Source organism: Podarcis erhardii (assembly GCF_964252035.2).
Source record: "Podarcis erhardii genome assembly, chromosome: 13".
In the NCBI taxonomy this organism is placed as follows: Eukaryota; Metazoa; Chordata; class Lepidosauria; order Squamata; family Lacertidae; genus Podarcis; species Podarcis erhardii.
In genome coordinates, this window is record NC_138502.1 from 15,434,929 (window position 1) to 15,450,942 (window position 16,014).

At 48.7% G+C, this 16,014-nt stretch overlaps 1 protein-coding gene across 3 annotated transcripts; it reads left to right on the plus strand.

The window, feature by feature from the left end:
• Nucleotides 1–88: 88 nt before the first annotated feature.
• ALDOA (aldolase, fructose-bisphosphate A) lies at nt 89–13,959 on the plus strand. Of its 3 annotated transcripts, none has more exons than XM_081837085.1 (9): nt 89–113; nt 8,932–9,057; nt 9,179–9,390; nt 10,516–10,570; nt 10,693–10,853; nt 11,633–11,716; nt 11,865–12,039; nt 12,685–12,884; nt 13,510–13,959. In XM_081837085.1, the coding sequence occupies exons 2-9, from the start codon at nt 8,946–8,948 to the stop codon at nt 13,603–13,605; spliced, it is 1,095 nt and encodes a 364-aa protein (XP_081693211.1). In that variant the 5' UTR covers nt 89–113; nt 8,932–8,945; the 3' UTR covers nt 13,606–13,959. The 3 variants fall into 3 exon arrangements, with proteins under 3 accessions (XP_081693211.1, XP_081693209.1, XP_081693210.1); XM_081837083.1 differs by lacking the exon at nt 89–113 and adding an exon at nt 2,954–3,109; XM_081837084.1 differs by lacking the exon at nt 89–113 and adding an exon at nt 7,928–8,064.
• The last annotated feature ends 2,055 nt before the right edge of the window (nt 13,960–16,014 follow it).

Genomic DNA, 16,014 nt, shown 5'->3' on the forward strand with positions numbered 1-16,014 from the left:
GCAGGAGGAGGCAGCAGCAGAAGCAGGCCACAAATGCTGCATAGAGCATCTTGGTTGCATGAGGATCACTATTAAGTCTCTCTCCATGCCTGCCAATGGTTCCTGCTTAATAGGTACAGTATCCCCCCCCCCCAAGTTTATATACCTATTTACTGGAGCCGGTTGCCCTGCTTGTACCTCTTCTTGATACAGTCCCAGCTTCTCCCTTCTCTTAACAACATCATTGGCATATTCAGAATTTCAAAATTCAGTATGTTATAGAATTTAGAGCAGGCTTCCCCAACCTGGTGTCTTCCAGACGCCTTAAAACACCAAATAATAATAATAATAGTAATTTATTATTTATACCCTGCCCATCTGGCTGGGCTTCCCCAGCCACTCTGGGCGGCTTCCAAAATAATATTAAAATACTGTAATACATCAAACATTAAAAGCTTCCCTAAACAGGGCTGCCTTCAGATGTCTTCTAAAAGTCTGGTAGTTCTTCTCTTTGACATCTGGTGGGAGGGCGTTCCACAGGGAGGGCGCCACTACTGAGAAGGCCCTCTGCCTGGTTCCCTGTAACTTGGCTTCTTGCAGTGAGGGAACCGCCAGAAGGGGAAGGCCCTCAGCGCTGGACCTCAGCATCCGGGCAGAATGATGGGGGTGGAGACGCTCCTTCAGGTATACTGGACCGAGGCTGTTTAGGGCTTTAAAGGTCAGCACCAACACTTTGAATTGTGCTCGGAAATAGTGTCTGATCTTGGAAGCTAAGCAGCGTCTGTCCTAGGGAGTACTTGGAGAGAGCCAGTGTGGTGAAGTGGTTACAGTGTCAGGCTAGGATTTAGGAGGCCAGGGTTCAAATGCCCATTTGGCTCAGGAAGCTCGCTGGGTGAGCTTGGCCCAGTCACTGCCTCTCTGCCTAACCTACCTCACAAGATAAGAACTCCCGTCAGTCCCAGGGAGCTTGATGGAGCTGTAGTCCAAACCATCTAGGTGGCACCAACACAGGGAAAGACCGGTTTAGAGGCACGATTTGTGTGGCACACCAAAGACAAATTACATCTGTACATACACAACCCCTTGATATAAGGTGAAAAGTCATCTTGCTAATTTTTAGTCGTGCTTTTGTCATTACTTTCCTCAAAATCCCTCTGTGATCTGTGGACATCTTAACCCATGTTTATCTCTCGGTAGAAATTATTCTTTCTAGGTGGCAGGGAAATGTTAGAATCATAGTATCATAATCACTGTTGGTCCTTTAGTTCAAGAGCAGGATCTTGCTCAGGATGCGATCTGCAACTCCCCAGTCCATTCCACTATTGAACAGCTCCTACCATTAAGAAAACTTCCCCTGATATTTTAGCTGCAATCTGCTACTTGTATCCACTGGTTTGAGCCCTGCCCTAGGCACCTATTGTGTCTCCCTGGGTCTGGCCTGGGTGTTCTCTCTGCTAAACAGGCCAGGGCAATGTCAACTCTTCCTCGCAGGACTTGGCTGAAGTTCCAAAAGCCCTGTAGCGGCCAAATTCACCCGCCCATGAGGAAGCATCTAGTTGTGTTGACACTTGCTCTGCACCTCACCCTGAGGCACTGCTTATATAATGTAAAATGAGACAGCCTTCCCCTGCCCCCTTCATCATCTGATGAATTTGGGAAGATGTAACTTCTGTCCACTTCATAGCAGAGAGACATCTGCTAGAAAAACAGAGGGGCTCTTGGTCTGCCAGCCAGCTGCTTTACAGCTGGTGTAGCCACTGCCTCCTCTTCCAGTAATAATTTGAGGTGGGGTTTGTGTGATAATTCCCAGTTCTAATTGGTTGTGTAGCTCTAACTGTAGACTTGAAGAGCCTGACATGTCCCTTAAATAATCTTAAGGCCTGTTTCCTCCCCAGGCCCTAAATATCAGGAATCCACTTCCTTTAGCTGAGTTGGTCCACCACACCCATTGCTTTTAAAAAGATTTCATAATCCTAGAATCATACTGTGGAAAGGGACCCTAGAGGTCAACAATAGCACCCTACACAACTCAATGCAGGGTGTGTTAATGCAGGATGCACCCCCGACTGAGGTCTGCCAGCCCCGCTCTTAAAATATTTCCAGTAAACGAGAGTCTGCCATCTCCTCAGGTCCTGCTCTGAAATGGATCGTGCCATCTTTCTGTAATCTAAACAGCGAGTTGCATATACAGTGGTACCTCGGTTTAAGTACTTAATTCATTCCGGAGGTCCATACTTAACCTGAAACTGTTCTTAACCTGAAGCACCACTTTAGCTAATGGGGCCTCCTGCTGCTGCCGCCGCGCCGCCAGAGCCCGATTTCTGTTCTTATCCTGAAGCAAAGTTCTTAACCTAAAGCACTATTTCTGGGTTAGTGGAGTCTGTAACCTGAAGCGTATGTAACCCGAGGTACCACTGTACCTCTCGTTTTTTTCAAAAAAGAAAAACCCCTTTTGGTATTGAGTTGTTGTTCCTGCAGGGGGGCAGCAGATGGCGCTGGGAGACTTAAGGTCCTGGGGTAGGGGCAGAAATGGGAAACCCAACAGAAGCTTTAAAATGCAAGCCAGTAGCAAGAGAAAATTGGGGGGGGGGGGAATCACCCAAGATGGAAGGTGGAAGTTGCCTCCTTTAGCCTTCTCCTTGGGAAAGGGAGGAGGGGGCTGGATACAGCTCACAGCTTGAGGCGGATGGCCAAAATATATTCTAAACCCTGGGGGTTGCTTGCAGTCTGCACCACCGCCAATGCAGGGCTGCAGGGAAGTGGGTCAAAACTTGGCTTTCCGGCAGCGAGAAGGATAGCATGCATGTGTGGGGATGGTTGCTTGGTTGGGACTGAGCCACACTGGGGGAGGGGGTATCGCACAGGTCTCTCAGCCCCGGGCCCCGTGACACCTTTGCTGTTCCTTGCTCTGCAGGGAATGTCAGAGGCCTCGTGTTTCACATTCCCAGACCCCAAGGCCTATATTTAGGCTGCCCTGCAAAAGGCCAGGGGTCGGGGAGAAGGTTAGCGTGGCCCCTCCCTCCCGCTCCGGCTCCCTTCTTATACAGCCCGGCCCCCGGTTTTGCCTCTGCCAGTCACCCAGCACCCAACGGAGCCGCCGTGTCCTGCCAGAACCCCCGCTATACCCACGGTATCTGGGAGATGGGAGGGAAAGGAGGGGGCTGTGGAGGGGTGGGCGGGAGTTGGGAGAAGGGGCTGTCGAGAAGAGGCAAATGTGGATGGTCGCGCTGCTAGGAAAGGGCCCAAGATGCTGCCTGCATGAGATTGTGGGAAGATTTCAAGGGAGAAAGGATGTGGGGCTCAGTATGGGTGCAGTGAGCAGCCTTAGCAGGAAACGACATCTATAGCTCAGCTAGTTGCAGTGTGGTGCTGATAACGCCAAGGTTGCATGTTCGATCCCCAAATGGGACATGTGCATATTCCTGCATTGCAGAGGGTTGGACTAGATGATCCTCGGGGTCCCTTCCAACTATGCAATGCTATTATTCCATCTCTGTGAATGACAAGGCATGCGATTGGTGGATGCTGTCTCAAGGGCATATCCTTTTGTTTAAAACAGACAAAACCCTCTGCCTGTTCTGAGTTTACGAACAGTATATTTCTCCTTTAAAAGGAAAAAAAAAAGCAACAACACTGAGCCTGTCTGTGTCTGATTCCTCCCCCCCCCCTTTTAAATCCTGTCTCTGTTCTCTTCCCATCACCCCCTTTATCATTTATTTATTACGTAATTGATGGGGCCTCCCTAAACCTTGAATCTTGTTTTCATACATCCAGTAGTTACTCCATGTAAGACCAAAGGGACTCCAGCTATATTATCTACCAGGGCTGTTTCCTTTGAATGCTGCAATGACTTGCAAAAGTCTTGCACAGTTGCTGGTTGTTTGAGGAAGTAACGCTCACATAATCCCATGGTATCTGGGACACAGGAACAGAAAGTATGTGTGTGTGTCTGTCTCAATCCTTCTGTCCCTGGTGCTTGCCCAATCCACCGCTCCAGGGTTTGGGTGTGTGTGTGTTGTACCTTCCAGTATTTGTCTTGTAAGCAAGCCTGTGGCCTCACTTTGCCTGGACCTCCATTGCTCCTTGGCTCATTCTTTGCTCCTCCTTAACCTGCTTCCATCTCTTGTCTTATCTAAGGCAGCTTTCTTCCAAATGATGCTTTCAATCAGGTCGTGCAATCCCTGCATCTGCAACTCAGATGTAAAAGCCTACATTGAATGGAATGTATACTTTGATTTTAAAAGCCCCGCCTGCTGCTTTCTATCCTGCATGAAAAGGATACCCTTGTCCACACTGCAGCTATTCTGAACATTACTTGTAAAAACCCTCTTCCACATAAGGTGGTCTGGACAGGGTGTGTATGGTAGATCATTGTGGGCACTAAATGGGTTGCAGTTTGCCGACTTGCAGTTTGCCGACTAGTGATCTGGCATTTTTTAAAAAAGGGCTGCAGTCGTTTCTTGGAAGGATCTGCCTTGCTTTTGCTTATTTGTTGTGAAGGGCCTGGGGACACGCAGTCAAGCTCCTTCCTTTGTTGCTCCCCCCCCCCCCCCGCCACTTCTTTGGGGAGCAAGAACTTCCAGAGGTGGGTAGCTGGGTTAATGTGTTGCAGAAAAAAAATCAATTAATAGTCCTATGGCACTTTGAAGACTTAACAGATTTATTGTAACATAAGCTTTTGTGGACAAGAGTCCGCACCATCCTTCAGAGGAAATGGATTTAAGTCCACGAAAGCTGCCACAATAAATCTGCAGCGAGGCTCTTTGATATTTGAGATGGGGAAGGCAGAGCTATAATGCCCTTAACAGTTGTCGGTGGAGCAGAAATTTTAGTAGGCTAAACTTTCCTTAGCATGAAGACGAAGAGGGGGAATGCTTCACCCCCTACACTTCTGCACTGGAAGCCTGGTGGCAGTGTTATTATTCAAAAGGCTTCTGTACTGAGTCCTCTCAAAGCGGCTTGCCATCCATACCGTTCATTAAAACAACCAACAATGAACATCTATTGCCATTCAGCAATCGTTTCAAAGAGACAGGGAGCCTTCGCCACCTTCTTCCTGAAGCCTAAACACCTCCTCCTATACCCCCCTTGTTAACATTTCGGGGCTTGGTCATTTTGGCGTTGTGGATGAGCAGCTGTTCGACTGCATTGTCGTTTAAAGGCTGGCTGATCTAAGACTCTGCAGAAACTTTATAGGGGGCGAGTGGCTGTGATAGTTGTGGTGAGAAGGGGTTGGTCTTACTGGCCCTGCAGAGGTGGAGCAAACAGTCTTAACTGCTGCGGGTAGGCCCCCCCCCTCCTCTCTCTGTTGAACCCTTTAAGGCAGTGCATGAGGTGGAGAAATCCAGGAAACGCTTCACCTGTTGAATGGGTGCCTGACCTGCTATTTAATTGAAAAGGCCGGGCAGCTTCCGGTGTAAATCACTTTGTTGATTAACTGCTCGGTATGACTGTGCGTTTTGGAAACGTAAAAAAAGAGTAATGGAGATATATTTTTTAAAAAGAGACAGGGACGTTCTCCTCAGGGAGGGGGAAGAGGTCAGGAGGCAACCTTACTGGAAAAGCGTTGGGATCGGGTGGGGAGAAAGAAATCGGCGCACGAGGAAGAGGGATCTGAACGGATGGTGACCTTTCTGCCGTTCAAGCCGCGCGTACGTTCAGTCCTGGCAGGGAAGCGCCCAATCAGCCAACCCTGTTTATAGTCGCCAGTCAGGTCCGAATGGGGGGAGGGGGAGGGGCGCCTCTCTCGTACCCCCTGCCGCCCGCTACGTGCTTTCCTGCACAGAGACCAGTGACTCAGCTATTACCGTAATCACCCCAAGAGAAGCCCAGTTTGGATTCTGACCAGGGCTAAGAGGAAGGTTCTGGACTTCGGATTGGGGAGCCAAGGCAAAGGGGCGGTGGGGGGGGGGTTGCAGCATTCCCATGTTACACTGACCCCACAGGTGCCTGGCCTTTTCGCTCCTCTCATCAATCAAACAGCAGCTGCCTCTCACTTCCCAGCCGCTGGGGTGTTATATAACCCACGGTGCTCCCCTGGCAGTTCCTTGCTCAGTGCAAAAAAACCGACAGCAGCCCAGTTTTCCACCCCAGCTCACATCTTGGATGTGCATAAGCGCCCAGCTTTTTTCTCTGGGTTATTGAATCTCTCCTGGTTCATTACAAGTGCAGTAATTGCACGGGGAAATCCGCCCTACAACTGATACAAACAAGCCGAAGTGCACTGTTTCCCTTAAAACATGGATCAGTGGCACTTTAAATTGCAATTAGCATATTTTATTAAATTTATTCCTCCCCTTTTTACAAGTAAAGAGGTCTCAAAGCAACTGATAGCAAGTTTAAAATGCAAAGATGACATAAAATAGCCCAAAGTTATATGGTACTAAAAGTTTACATCCACCAGCAATCAGTAACAGAAAAATAACATCTGCCCAACCCAAAATGTGGACACCATGAACAGGCCAAAAATCAAGCCACGGCAAGATCCAAATGCTTGGGAAAACTGGAATGTATCTGCCTGGCGCCTAAAATCTTACAAGACAGATGCCACGGGAACCTCCTTATCTGGCTCTCTAAATTGCAAATGTGTTGGCGCCAGAGAATGCCAGATGGGACGAATGTTTGGCTCCTAACACCAGAAAGGTTGAGGCTCATCCCAGTGTGGTCTTGAGCAAAAGGCATTCTGCGCTTGTTCTGATGCATCCCTATTTATGAGTTTACAGGACTAAGAAGAGTGAAACCAGGTTCTGGGAAGGTGCCCTGAATTGGGTTAAGTTCTGGGCAGAATTCAAAGTGGTTCAGATAATTTTGGGTTTATATGTTTTGCTTTTTAAAAAAACTATTGGACAGCTGGACTGTTTCGGTGGGCAGGTTTTGAGTCATCATTACAATTCTTCCTCCCCGCCCCCAATCTCAGTTAGCCACCCATGACATCTTTACCCCTATGCACAGCTTGTTGGCCAATAAATCACTGACAGGATCACAACTCCAGAACCCAGATGTTTGGTCTTGTCAAAGAAATCTCTGTTGCCCCTATACTGATAAAGCCACCAGTTTTGACCCTGGAGCTTTTATGGGGAGTTCAGAATCTTCGCCATCAGCTGTTGTTGCTTCTGATCTTTTAGTACTGTAATCCCTTATCCTGGATTTAAAGGCAACGTTTTGCAGTGGCCTGTGGCTACGGGCAGCAAATATTTGTCCTTTCAAACGGGTCCTACTCTCTTGCAAATGTGCTTAGGCTTGCAGCCTTTCCCCGTTATAGAAGCTGCCCTTTCGCTTGTGAAAATTCCTTTCTGCGGGGCCACCGGTTCCATCTTATCGCTCCCACTCCGATTCTCTCTCTTGCACAATCAGTCCCATGCCCAGGCCCCGCTCTCTTTTCCGCAGCTAAAGCCCAACACTCATGGGGGTGAGGGGATCCAGAAATAGCAGCGTGTCCTTCAGAAAAGGACAGAGGAGCTGGAGGAGCGGGGATCAGGTGTCCCCTTGAAAGGTCACCGCTGAAACTAGAGTCTGGCAGAGGATGCAAAGGGGGGAAAGACCTATGGAGCCCGATTTGGCTTCCCTTTCCATCTCCCAGGAAGATGGGGCAACGCCCTCGGTCCTCAACAACATTTTATCCCTTCGTGCTCTTTAAACGAGCAGGTTAAAAAGTGCATGTGCCCTTTTAGGGTATGCAGTGAATGCGCCTAGCTTATGGAGGTTTCTAATCTAATCGCAAATATGAAAACGTGATTTTGCTCCTAAGCACATGCTGGGGTTCTGCAGCACGGTCGGCCACGGGAATGAAATCACTTATTTCCACGCGTAGGACTTAGTCGAGTGGAGCAGAGTTCGTCCACGCTTATCTCCGTTTCCTTATATTTAAATAAATACCTTCGCCGCTATTAGGGGGTGGGAGAGCTTGGGCCCTTTAAGTCTCCTCCCTCCCCCCTCCTCAATGAGTCAATTTCACACCCTTTTCCGCCTTGCCCTGTTACATGACGTTCGATCCTGGAACGCGGAGCTTCTTTTGAGCATTCGATTCGAACGCTTCACTTTGCTCGCGCCCATCCCGGCTCCTGTTTGCTGCTGCTAAGGAAGAAGGCAGGTTTGACTCCCCCCCCCCCCATTTTCTTACGCACGCATTCCTCCAAGGAGAACCCTTCCTCTTTACAGATTAGGATTTCGGGGGGTGGGGTGGGGAGTAAAGAAAAAAATAAGGAATGGTCGCACGAGCACTTGCGGATATTCTCTCCCTGCCGCCGCCGCCGCGGTTTATGTAATATGGGGATCGGACTTGGAGATAGATAAGATGGAGACGGTAAAACGTGGGGGAAGGGAGGAGGAAGTCCCGGTGGGGGAAGAAACGCAGCATTTGAAATCACGTGGTGAAGCTTAATGTACAACTGTTGCAGAGGGGAAAAGAAAACAGGATCCCCCCCCCACAAAACTCCTAAAGTAAGCGTAAATATTCCTAACTCCTTCGCTTACACTTTCCAATCCCCCCCCCCCTGCAATGGAACTCGCATTGCAAAGGTGCTGCAGCTGATTGCGGTAGCTAATATCAGGGGGAAAGCTCGGAGCATGGCGAGGAGTTGGAAAAACTGGGGGGGGGGAGAGAACTGGGGTTCTCTTGAGGAACAGGGTAAACGGCTATTTCCTCTGTCCTTGAAACGTCCTTGGTATCTACTAGCCATCACCTGCTGGAGCCTTTCCTTCTTCTTTCAAATATGGCTTTAATCTGGGCATCCCCTTTGACCTTAGTGGGAATCCTCCGATTTCCATAGCAACAGGGAGGAGCAGAATTCTCTCCCGCCCTCCTTGCCAGTCTCTGTACAGACACGAAGGTCCTTGTTGTGGGTGTCTCCTTCAGATACAGGACTGAGCAGGCAGAAAAGAGGAAGGCAAGTCTACAGGGCGTCCAGAGACTGCGTTGCCAGGCTTATATTAACACGTCTTTGCCTTCTCCAGTTTAGCCATTCAAGATGCCTCACCAATACCCAGCCTTGACACCTGAGCAGAAGAAGGAGCTGTCGGACATTGCCCACCGCATTGTGGCCAAGGGCAAAGGCATCCTTGCTGCTGATGAATCCACCGGTAAGGGACGGAGAGCTGCTGGGTGGGGAGGACGAGCCAGGAATGTGGAATCAAAAAAGGGCTGCACAGCCTTCCTTTTAACGTAACAACTGTTTGCTTCATCCTCTCCTCCACCTCCTAGGCAGCATTGCCAAGCGCCTGCAGTCCATCGGCGCCGAGAACACCGAAGAAAACCGTCGCTTCTACAGGCAGCTGCTCTTCACCGCTGATGACCGGGTCAACCCCTGCATTGGTGGAGTCATCCTCTTCCATGAGACCATGTACCAGAAAGCCGATGATGGCCGCCAGTTCACCCAGGTCATTAAGGACAAGGGTGGCGTTGTTGGCATCAAGGTAAGCAACGTGGGTGGCAAGTGATAAGTCTGAAATGCCTGAGCCCACCATGCTTGGTGCTCTGGGAGGTAGGCCAGTTCCAGTATTCTGGTGACACACGACCTTGAAGGCTGCATGACCTTGCAAAAAAAAACAACAAACCACCACAACGCAGGAAAAAATGCTCCAACTTGAAGGCACCACCCACTTTTTTAAAAATCTGTTTGCAGAAGGGCTTGCTAACTGATTGAGCTAGCATCTGAGCAAACCTTAAAGAAAATTCATATTTTCTTTAAATTTAGATAACCTCTCCACATGTCACAAGAGACATCATTTTAGAAGAGGCATTCTCTCCTGTGTGTGAGAGGGGCAGTTGTAAGCAATAGAAAATTATTCATTTTTTAAAATAAAAAAGTCTGCCTGACTTGATGGTTTATTTATTTAGAAAATGTATAGTGGTGCTTTCTCCTTCCTTGCTCAGAGTAGTTTACAAATACGAAAGGAAAAGAGTGGTCTGGCCGTTAACACTAATTACCAAACTAAGAACAGCAGCCAAAAAAACACACAAAGAACTTCATCACGGCACTTGTGATCAATGCACTAAGCAGCTATAGGGAAAAGCTTGTTTAAAAAGGAATTTTTCAGTCACTGGAATGGAGACAGAGGGAGACTGCCTAGCCTCATGGGGCAGAGAGTTCCACATATGGGGCTGGTGGCACAGAGAAAGCCACCTTGGGCACTGCTACCTCTCTTGCCTCAAGAAGACAGACCATAAACACTGCAGTCCTACTGCATAAATGTGGATATGCTTAGATGGGAACTAATCTTAAAGGGATGAAAGCATTGGAGACCACAGGGTTATCTGGATTTCTCTATTGCCTCCTTCCCTCCAAATCACGGCCAGATATTTTGAATCCCAGCTACCTATTCACTAAGGAAACAAAAATCTTGGTCTAAACAACTTGCATATGGCCTACAGACTATTGAGTTGGGCCAGCAAGTTGATGAGCAGGAGCCACTATTTATGTTGTTTGTTTCTGGATGAATGGCTTGATAGGACGAGATGTGTAGCTCAGTGGAAAGAAACATGCCACGAAGCAAGCCAAAGGCTTAACAGACTTCTCTGCCTCGCTTTCCTCCCTGCAGGTTGACAAAGGTGTTGTGCCTCTTGCTGGGACTAACGGAGAGACTACTACCCAGGGTGAGTCTAGTTCTCTGTGTGTTGGTAGGGTGAGTTGCAAAGGGAAGTCAGTCTAGCCTGGAGCTAGGAGAAGCAGCTGGGTTCGACGGCATCCGCCCTTAACCCCCCTTTTACCTGTGCAGGTCTGGATGGCTTGTCTGAACGCTGTGCCCAGTACAAGAAGGATGGCGCTGACTTTGCCAAGTGGCGCTGCGTCTTGAAGATCACTCCAACCACCCCTTCCCACCTGGCCATCATAGAGAACGCCAATGTGCTGGCTCGCTATGCCAGCATCTGCCAGGCGGTGAGTGCCAGCAGGCATTGAGGGGAAAGGGGGCATTTATCAACATCTACTTAAGCACGAAGCAGTTTCTAGAAAGACCCACTTGTTTTCCGTTTTTTGGATGCTGGAAGAAGGTTGAGTCATCCGGTTATGTGCAGCTCATGGATCGTTTTATGACTGACCGGATGGTTGGCATTAGGATTGTTTTATCTGCTCTGTATCGCTGTTTATATATTTTAAAAAGGGATTTGTAGCCAACCCTGAGGTTGTTAGATGGCGGGTGGGATGGAGGTTCCCCAAACAAACAAACGGAGCAGTATTCTGACTCTGTAGGGCAGTTCTTTGAATCTGTCTTGCAGCTTGGCAGTCAGATTGCATCTCAAGATGGTAGTGTCGAAATGGCAGTTTCGTCCTCTTCGCCAAATACCGCTCTGGGAAATTTCCCAAGGACATGCAGTGCCCTTATTTTGCAAATGGGTGGAGGCAGTCTTCTGCAACTGCAGTACCCATCTGCTGCTACAAGAGGGCAGCAAGGAATTTGGTAGGTTAGACATGTGCCTTCCCCTCCTGGGTGGAATTTCCACCTCTGATGTACTTGAACTAGGAAGACGTTCCACATACTCAGTAGCTGCTGAAACATCTAGGTGGAGCCCTCAATTAGAGCCTAAGTTGCATCTAACTAGATTAGGCATGTGATCAAATGTCCTTCTTGCAACTTGGAATTCTTACTGTGTTTTGATTTAGCTCTGTTTTTTTCTGTGGGATCTTAACTATCCATCTCCCCTGTCTCTCAACTCCAGAACGGGATTGTCCCCATTGTGGAACCCGAAATCCTCCCTGATGGTGACCATGACCTCAAGCGCTGCCAGTATGTGACTGAAAAGGTGAGGTGGACGTGGAGGGAGGCGCTTGATTGACGCAAGCTGGTGTGGGCTGGCTTTTGCCTTTTTTTGCCTCTGCCGTGGAAGGAAAGGAGAAGGACCTCGGAAGAACTTCCCAGCACTGACCTCCTGCTCCTTCTGCCATGCCTAGGTTCTGGCTGCCGTGTACAAAGCCCTGAGCGACCACCACATCTACCTGGAGGGGACCCTGCTCAAGCCAAACATGGTGACCGCTGGTCACGCTTGCACCCAGAAATACACCAATGAGGAAATTGCCATGGCAACCGTCACCGCCCTGCGCCGCACTGTGCCCCCAGCAGTTACTGGTAAGCGAACGGGACCCAGAAGCACCTGTTCCTTCCTGCCCCACAAAAAATGTGTGGCAGCCCTCAGAATTTACACTGCAGTGATATATAGAGCCCATCCCTACAGGACGGTTGCTGGTATCTCTTCAATAGTGGAGTTATCATTCTAATGGCTACAGAGTTGCCACCATAGTTTGTTACGGTCGTACCTCCGGTTACTTAAAATTCAGGATATGTAAGCGGCAAAACTGGAAGCATATTTCTGGGTTTTTGCTACATGCACAGAAGCGGTCCCTCCGGTTGCGGAAACCTCTGGATCCGACCAGAGCTCCGGAATGGATCCTGTCCACAACCGGAGGTACCATTGTATTTGTTCAAGGAAACTCCTTTAGCTTTTGCTTGGAGAGCTTCCTGTAGTTGAGACATTGTCCCACCCCACCAGCTTCTTTGAAAAAGGTGTTGTGCTAGACAAACCCATTTTTTGTGTGAAGGGACAAGTGGTGATTCAGGAGGCAGGACTGGGGTGTGTGTGGATATAATACCCTCTATTCCTAACGTTTTCTGCAATCAAATTCTTCTTCTCCCTCCTCACCCTTCAATTCTGCATTTCTCAGATATTAAACCGTTCCTTCCTTACCAGCTGCTAACTGTATTGTCTTGCCGCAGGTATCACTTTCCTGTCTGGTGGCCAGAGTGAGGAAGAGGCCACCATCAACCTGAATGCCATCAACAACTGCCCCCTGCACAAGCCATGGGCCCTGACCTTCTCCTATGGCCGTGCCCTGCAAGCCTCTGCCCTCAAGGCCTGGAGTGGCAAGAAAGAGAACCTCAAGAATGCTCAGGAAGAATACATCAAGCGCGCTATGGTATGTATTGCCGGGGCCCCGGTCGCCCTTGGGAGTGGGATCTAGCAGGTCAAGGCAAGGGGCTGGGTAGCCACTGGACAGCAGCAACTCCTTTAAGAAGGTGCTCAGGGGTTGGGTATGTGCAGCGATCATCTCCCCAAAAGCTGCCCTTTGACAGAGGCACTCAAAAGGGCTTTAGGAAGACATGTATTATTAGTAAGAGGATCAAATGCAACAAATCTGGTTGGGTGTAAATAGCAGAAAAACTAAAAGCGGCGTCGGTGGGGAACGGGAAGGGGTCTGAGGTGTGTCTTTGAAAAATAAACAAATTAACTGGTCACACATTGCATTGAGTCAGGGTTCCCAGGTTCTGTTCGCCCAACCTTTTGGTGGCAAAAGGTAGGGCTATGGGCGAGGTGGCAGGGGGTTGCAATTGTCAAAGTTATGGGTAAAGTGACACTGGGAATCAGGACTCCTTGGTGTTTCCTCCTGGTAGGAGACAGGAGTTTTGTGTGTCAGGAAAAGGGGCCTAATTTATGTTGTGGCTGTGATCCTAATAACGAAGATGTGCGAAGTGTAGCTTTTCCTTTTAAAGAGGAAAGCAGTTCCAACATCTCTTCTCACTCCCCCCTCTTGTTTTACACAGGCCAACAGCCTTGCCTGCCAGGGCAAATATGTTCCATCTGGAAAAGGCGGAGCTGCTGCCAGCGAGTCCCTCTTTGTCTCCAATCATGCTTATTAAAATCAGAGGCCTGGCTGCGCTCTTTTGTTGTTACGTTGTGCCTGTGGTGTCTCTTTTTCTGTTTCTTGCCCTGCCCTGCTCCCTCTCTGCCAGCTTCTATAGCAGGGAAAGGTGGACATCTTTGCCTTGCCTTGAAAGAACCCAGAAGCCTTGGCTTCTTCCTTCCCCTTGATCCACCCCACCACCACCTCTGTATGCCTTGTGTGTGTGTGTGTGTGTGTGTGATGTCCCGCTTTTCCTTCTGGTGACCGACGACACTCCTGGTCCGTGGCCATAACACCGAAATGTCTCCGGAGCTGGGACGACGCCTGACTCGCGGACTTCTAGAAATAAAAGAGAATCTATTTAAACATTGCCAGGGTCTCTGTTGTTCTTTCTTTCCCCCCGTAGAGTTCTAGATGGAAAGTTTCACGCACACCGTACCAAAAGATGTACAGGGAGCTGCATTGGGCTTATGTCCTATTTTGCCAATTGTTGTTGACTCCAGGGATAGCCAGTGAATGCAGTGCCTTCAATATGTTGTGGACTGCAGCTCCCATCGTAAGGACATAAGAAGCGTCTGGTGGTTCGGGCCAGTGCCCCCCCTGAACCAACGTCCTGTTCTCAGTGGCCACCCAGAGGCCTGTAGGAATCCAGCAAGCAGAACCCCAGAGCGCAAGAGCACTCTTCCCTCCTGTGGTTTTCAGCAAGTGGTATTTAGAAGCATTTTCTGCCTACAACCATTGAGGCAGATTATAGCAGTTAGTAACCATTGATAGCCCTACCCTCCCTGACCATTGACCATGCTGGCCAGGGGTGATGGTGGTCTCCAGATGTTTTGGACAAATATTCTCCATGTTGAGTGGCAGATTGTGTCCCCCCCCCCTTGCCCTTCTTTTTGAGAGTCTTCGAAGCCAGAGGCTTGAATCTCTTCTATATAGCTGTTCAGCTATGCTTCTTAATGACCTAGCTATCAAAGTTGTGTTTCTCCATTTCCCCCAGAGAAGTGTTGAGCGAAATAGTGGTGAAGACTGTAGATCATGGGAAGTAGCATCAAGGTCTTTGCTGGTTAGCTTTTCTTAGAAGAAGCCACATTAGTTTTTATTCACTACTGCACAGAAAATTGTTTCTGATCATGGATAGTTTGAGGAATTAATATGGGATGTAAAGCTGGAATCATCTGAATGCTATTTAGATTACTGCTAATAATTCCTGTAATATTTGGGAAGTGTGGATTACAGAAGATCTTTTGGTTTGAGAAATACCTAGCATATTAACCTGGTAATTCCATTGCAGATTGGCTAGAGGCCTATAGAATAGGAATATCACGTGCAAAAGGAACTTGAAAATATGGGTATACAGTACTGCAATGCTTTAGTTAACCATTGTACTACATAGAACACAGCCCAATTTGCAATCAAATGGAAGGGAAAATGGATAGGATAGTCTTTAAGTGAGACAGGATTGATAAGATGTCTATCTTTTTTAGTGGCTTGACCATAAACTCAATTGGGTGTGCTAACGACCCCCAACCCTGTATCTCTAGGTTTTGAAAAATGTTGGATATAGAACAAAGGGACAGTCATCAGCTTGGGCTACCCTCAGTAAATGCACAAATCAGGCTTTCGCGTGGTCTTGTAGTATTTCACAGTTCAAACTTAGCATAATGAGGGAAGCCATCATTTCCCAAGTGTGGGAAATGGCTATTTTGGAGTCATGGACTATGTACTTGGAAAGGGTGGTGGTTTCCTATTTCCCATTCAGCTAGGAAAATGCTCAGTTGTTTCAAAGCACAAGTGCTAAGGGATGGAAGGTGCTGACAAATCTCTGGATTCAGCCAGAATAACAATTAACTTCTGCACAAGTGGATTTGATTTTTCCCGAATATATATGCTGGTCCAGTGTTTGGCTGGATGAGGACAGTACACGAGGGACACAGAAAATATACAGCAGAAAAATAATTATGCATATTTAGAAGGTTGTACATATATCTAAGCTCGATGACTAAGCAGCCCCCTTAAGGCCATAGTTCCGCCCCTTTGGCTGAAACCCTATGGATCCACGGAACGCAGCGCTGCCTGCCCTGTCTAGACTCTGCTAACTGGTAGCCACTCACACCCCAGGGGCTTCAGACGGAGCTCTTTCCTACAACATAACAGCGTTGATGGGCGGTAGGGTTGCAAATCATTCCGCTTTGGGAGTGGGGGCACTTTAAAACCCCTTTCCCACCCGCCCCCGCATGGCTCATCACGCCCCTCAACTGAGCCCTCAGAAAGTCAGGAGGCGCATCCTCGCCTCCATTTCAGGAGGCTCCCTCCCTCCCTCCCTCCCTCCCTCCAGCAGCTTCCGCCCGTGATACAGGCCACTTCCAGACCGACATCCTTCTGCCTCCCAAGAGACAGAGACAGACCTTTTGAACTCCAACTCCCA

Excerpts from the sequence above, each read along its gene's own strand:
- ALDOA (XM_081837085.1), top strand. The coding sequence starts at position 8,946 with ATGCCTCACCAATACCCAGCCTTGACACCTGAGCAGAAGAAGGAGCTG. Across the intron at positions 10,854-11,632 it reads ATGCCAGCATCTGCCAGGCG|AACGGGATTGTCCCCATTGT; the intron begins GTGAGTGCCAGC and ends TCTCAACTCCAG. Across the intron at positions 12,885-13,509 it reads AATACATCAAGCGCGCTATG|GCCAACAGCCTTGCCTGCCA; the intron begins GTATGTATTGCC and ends TGTTTTACACAG.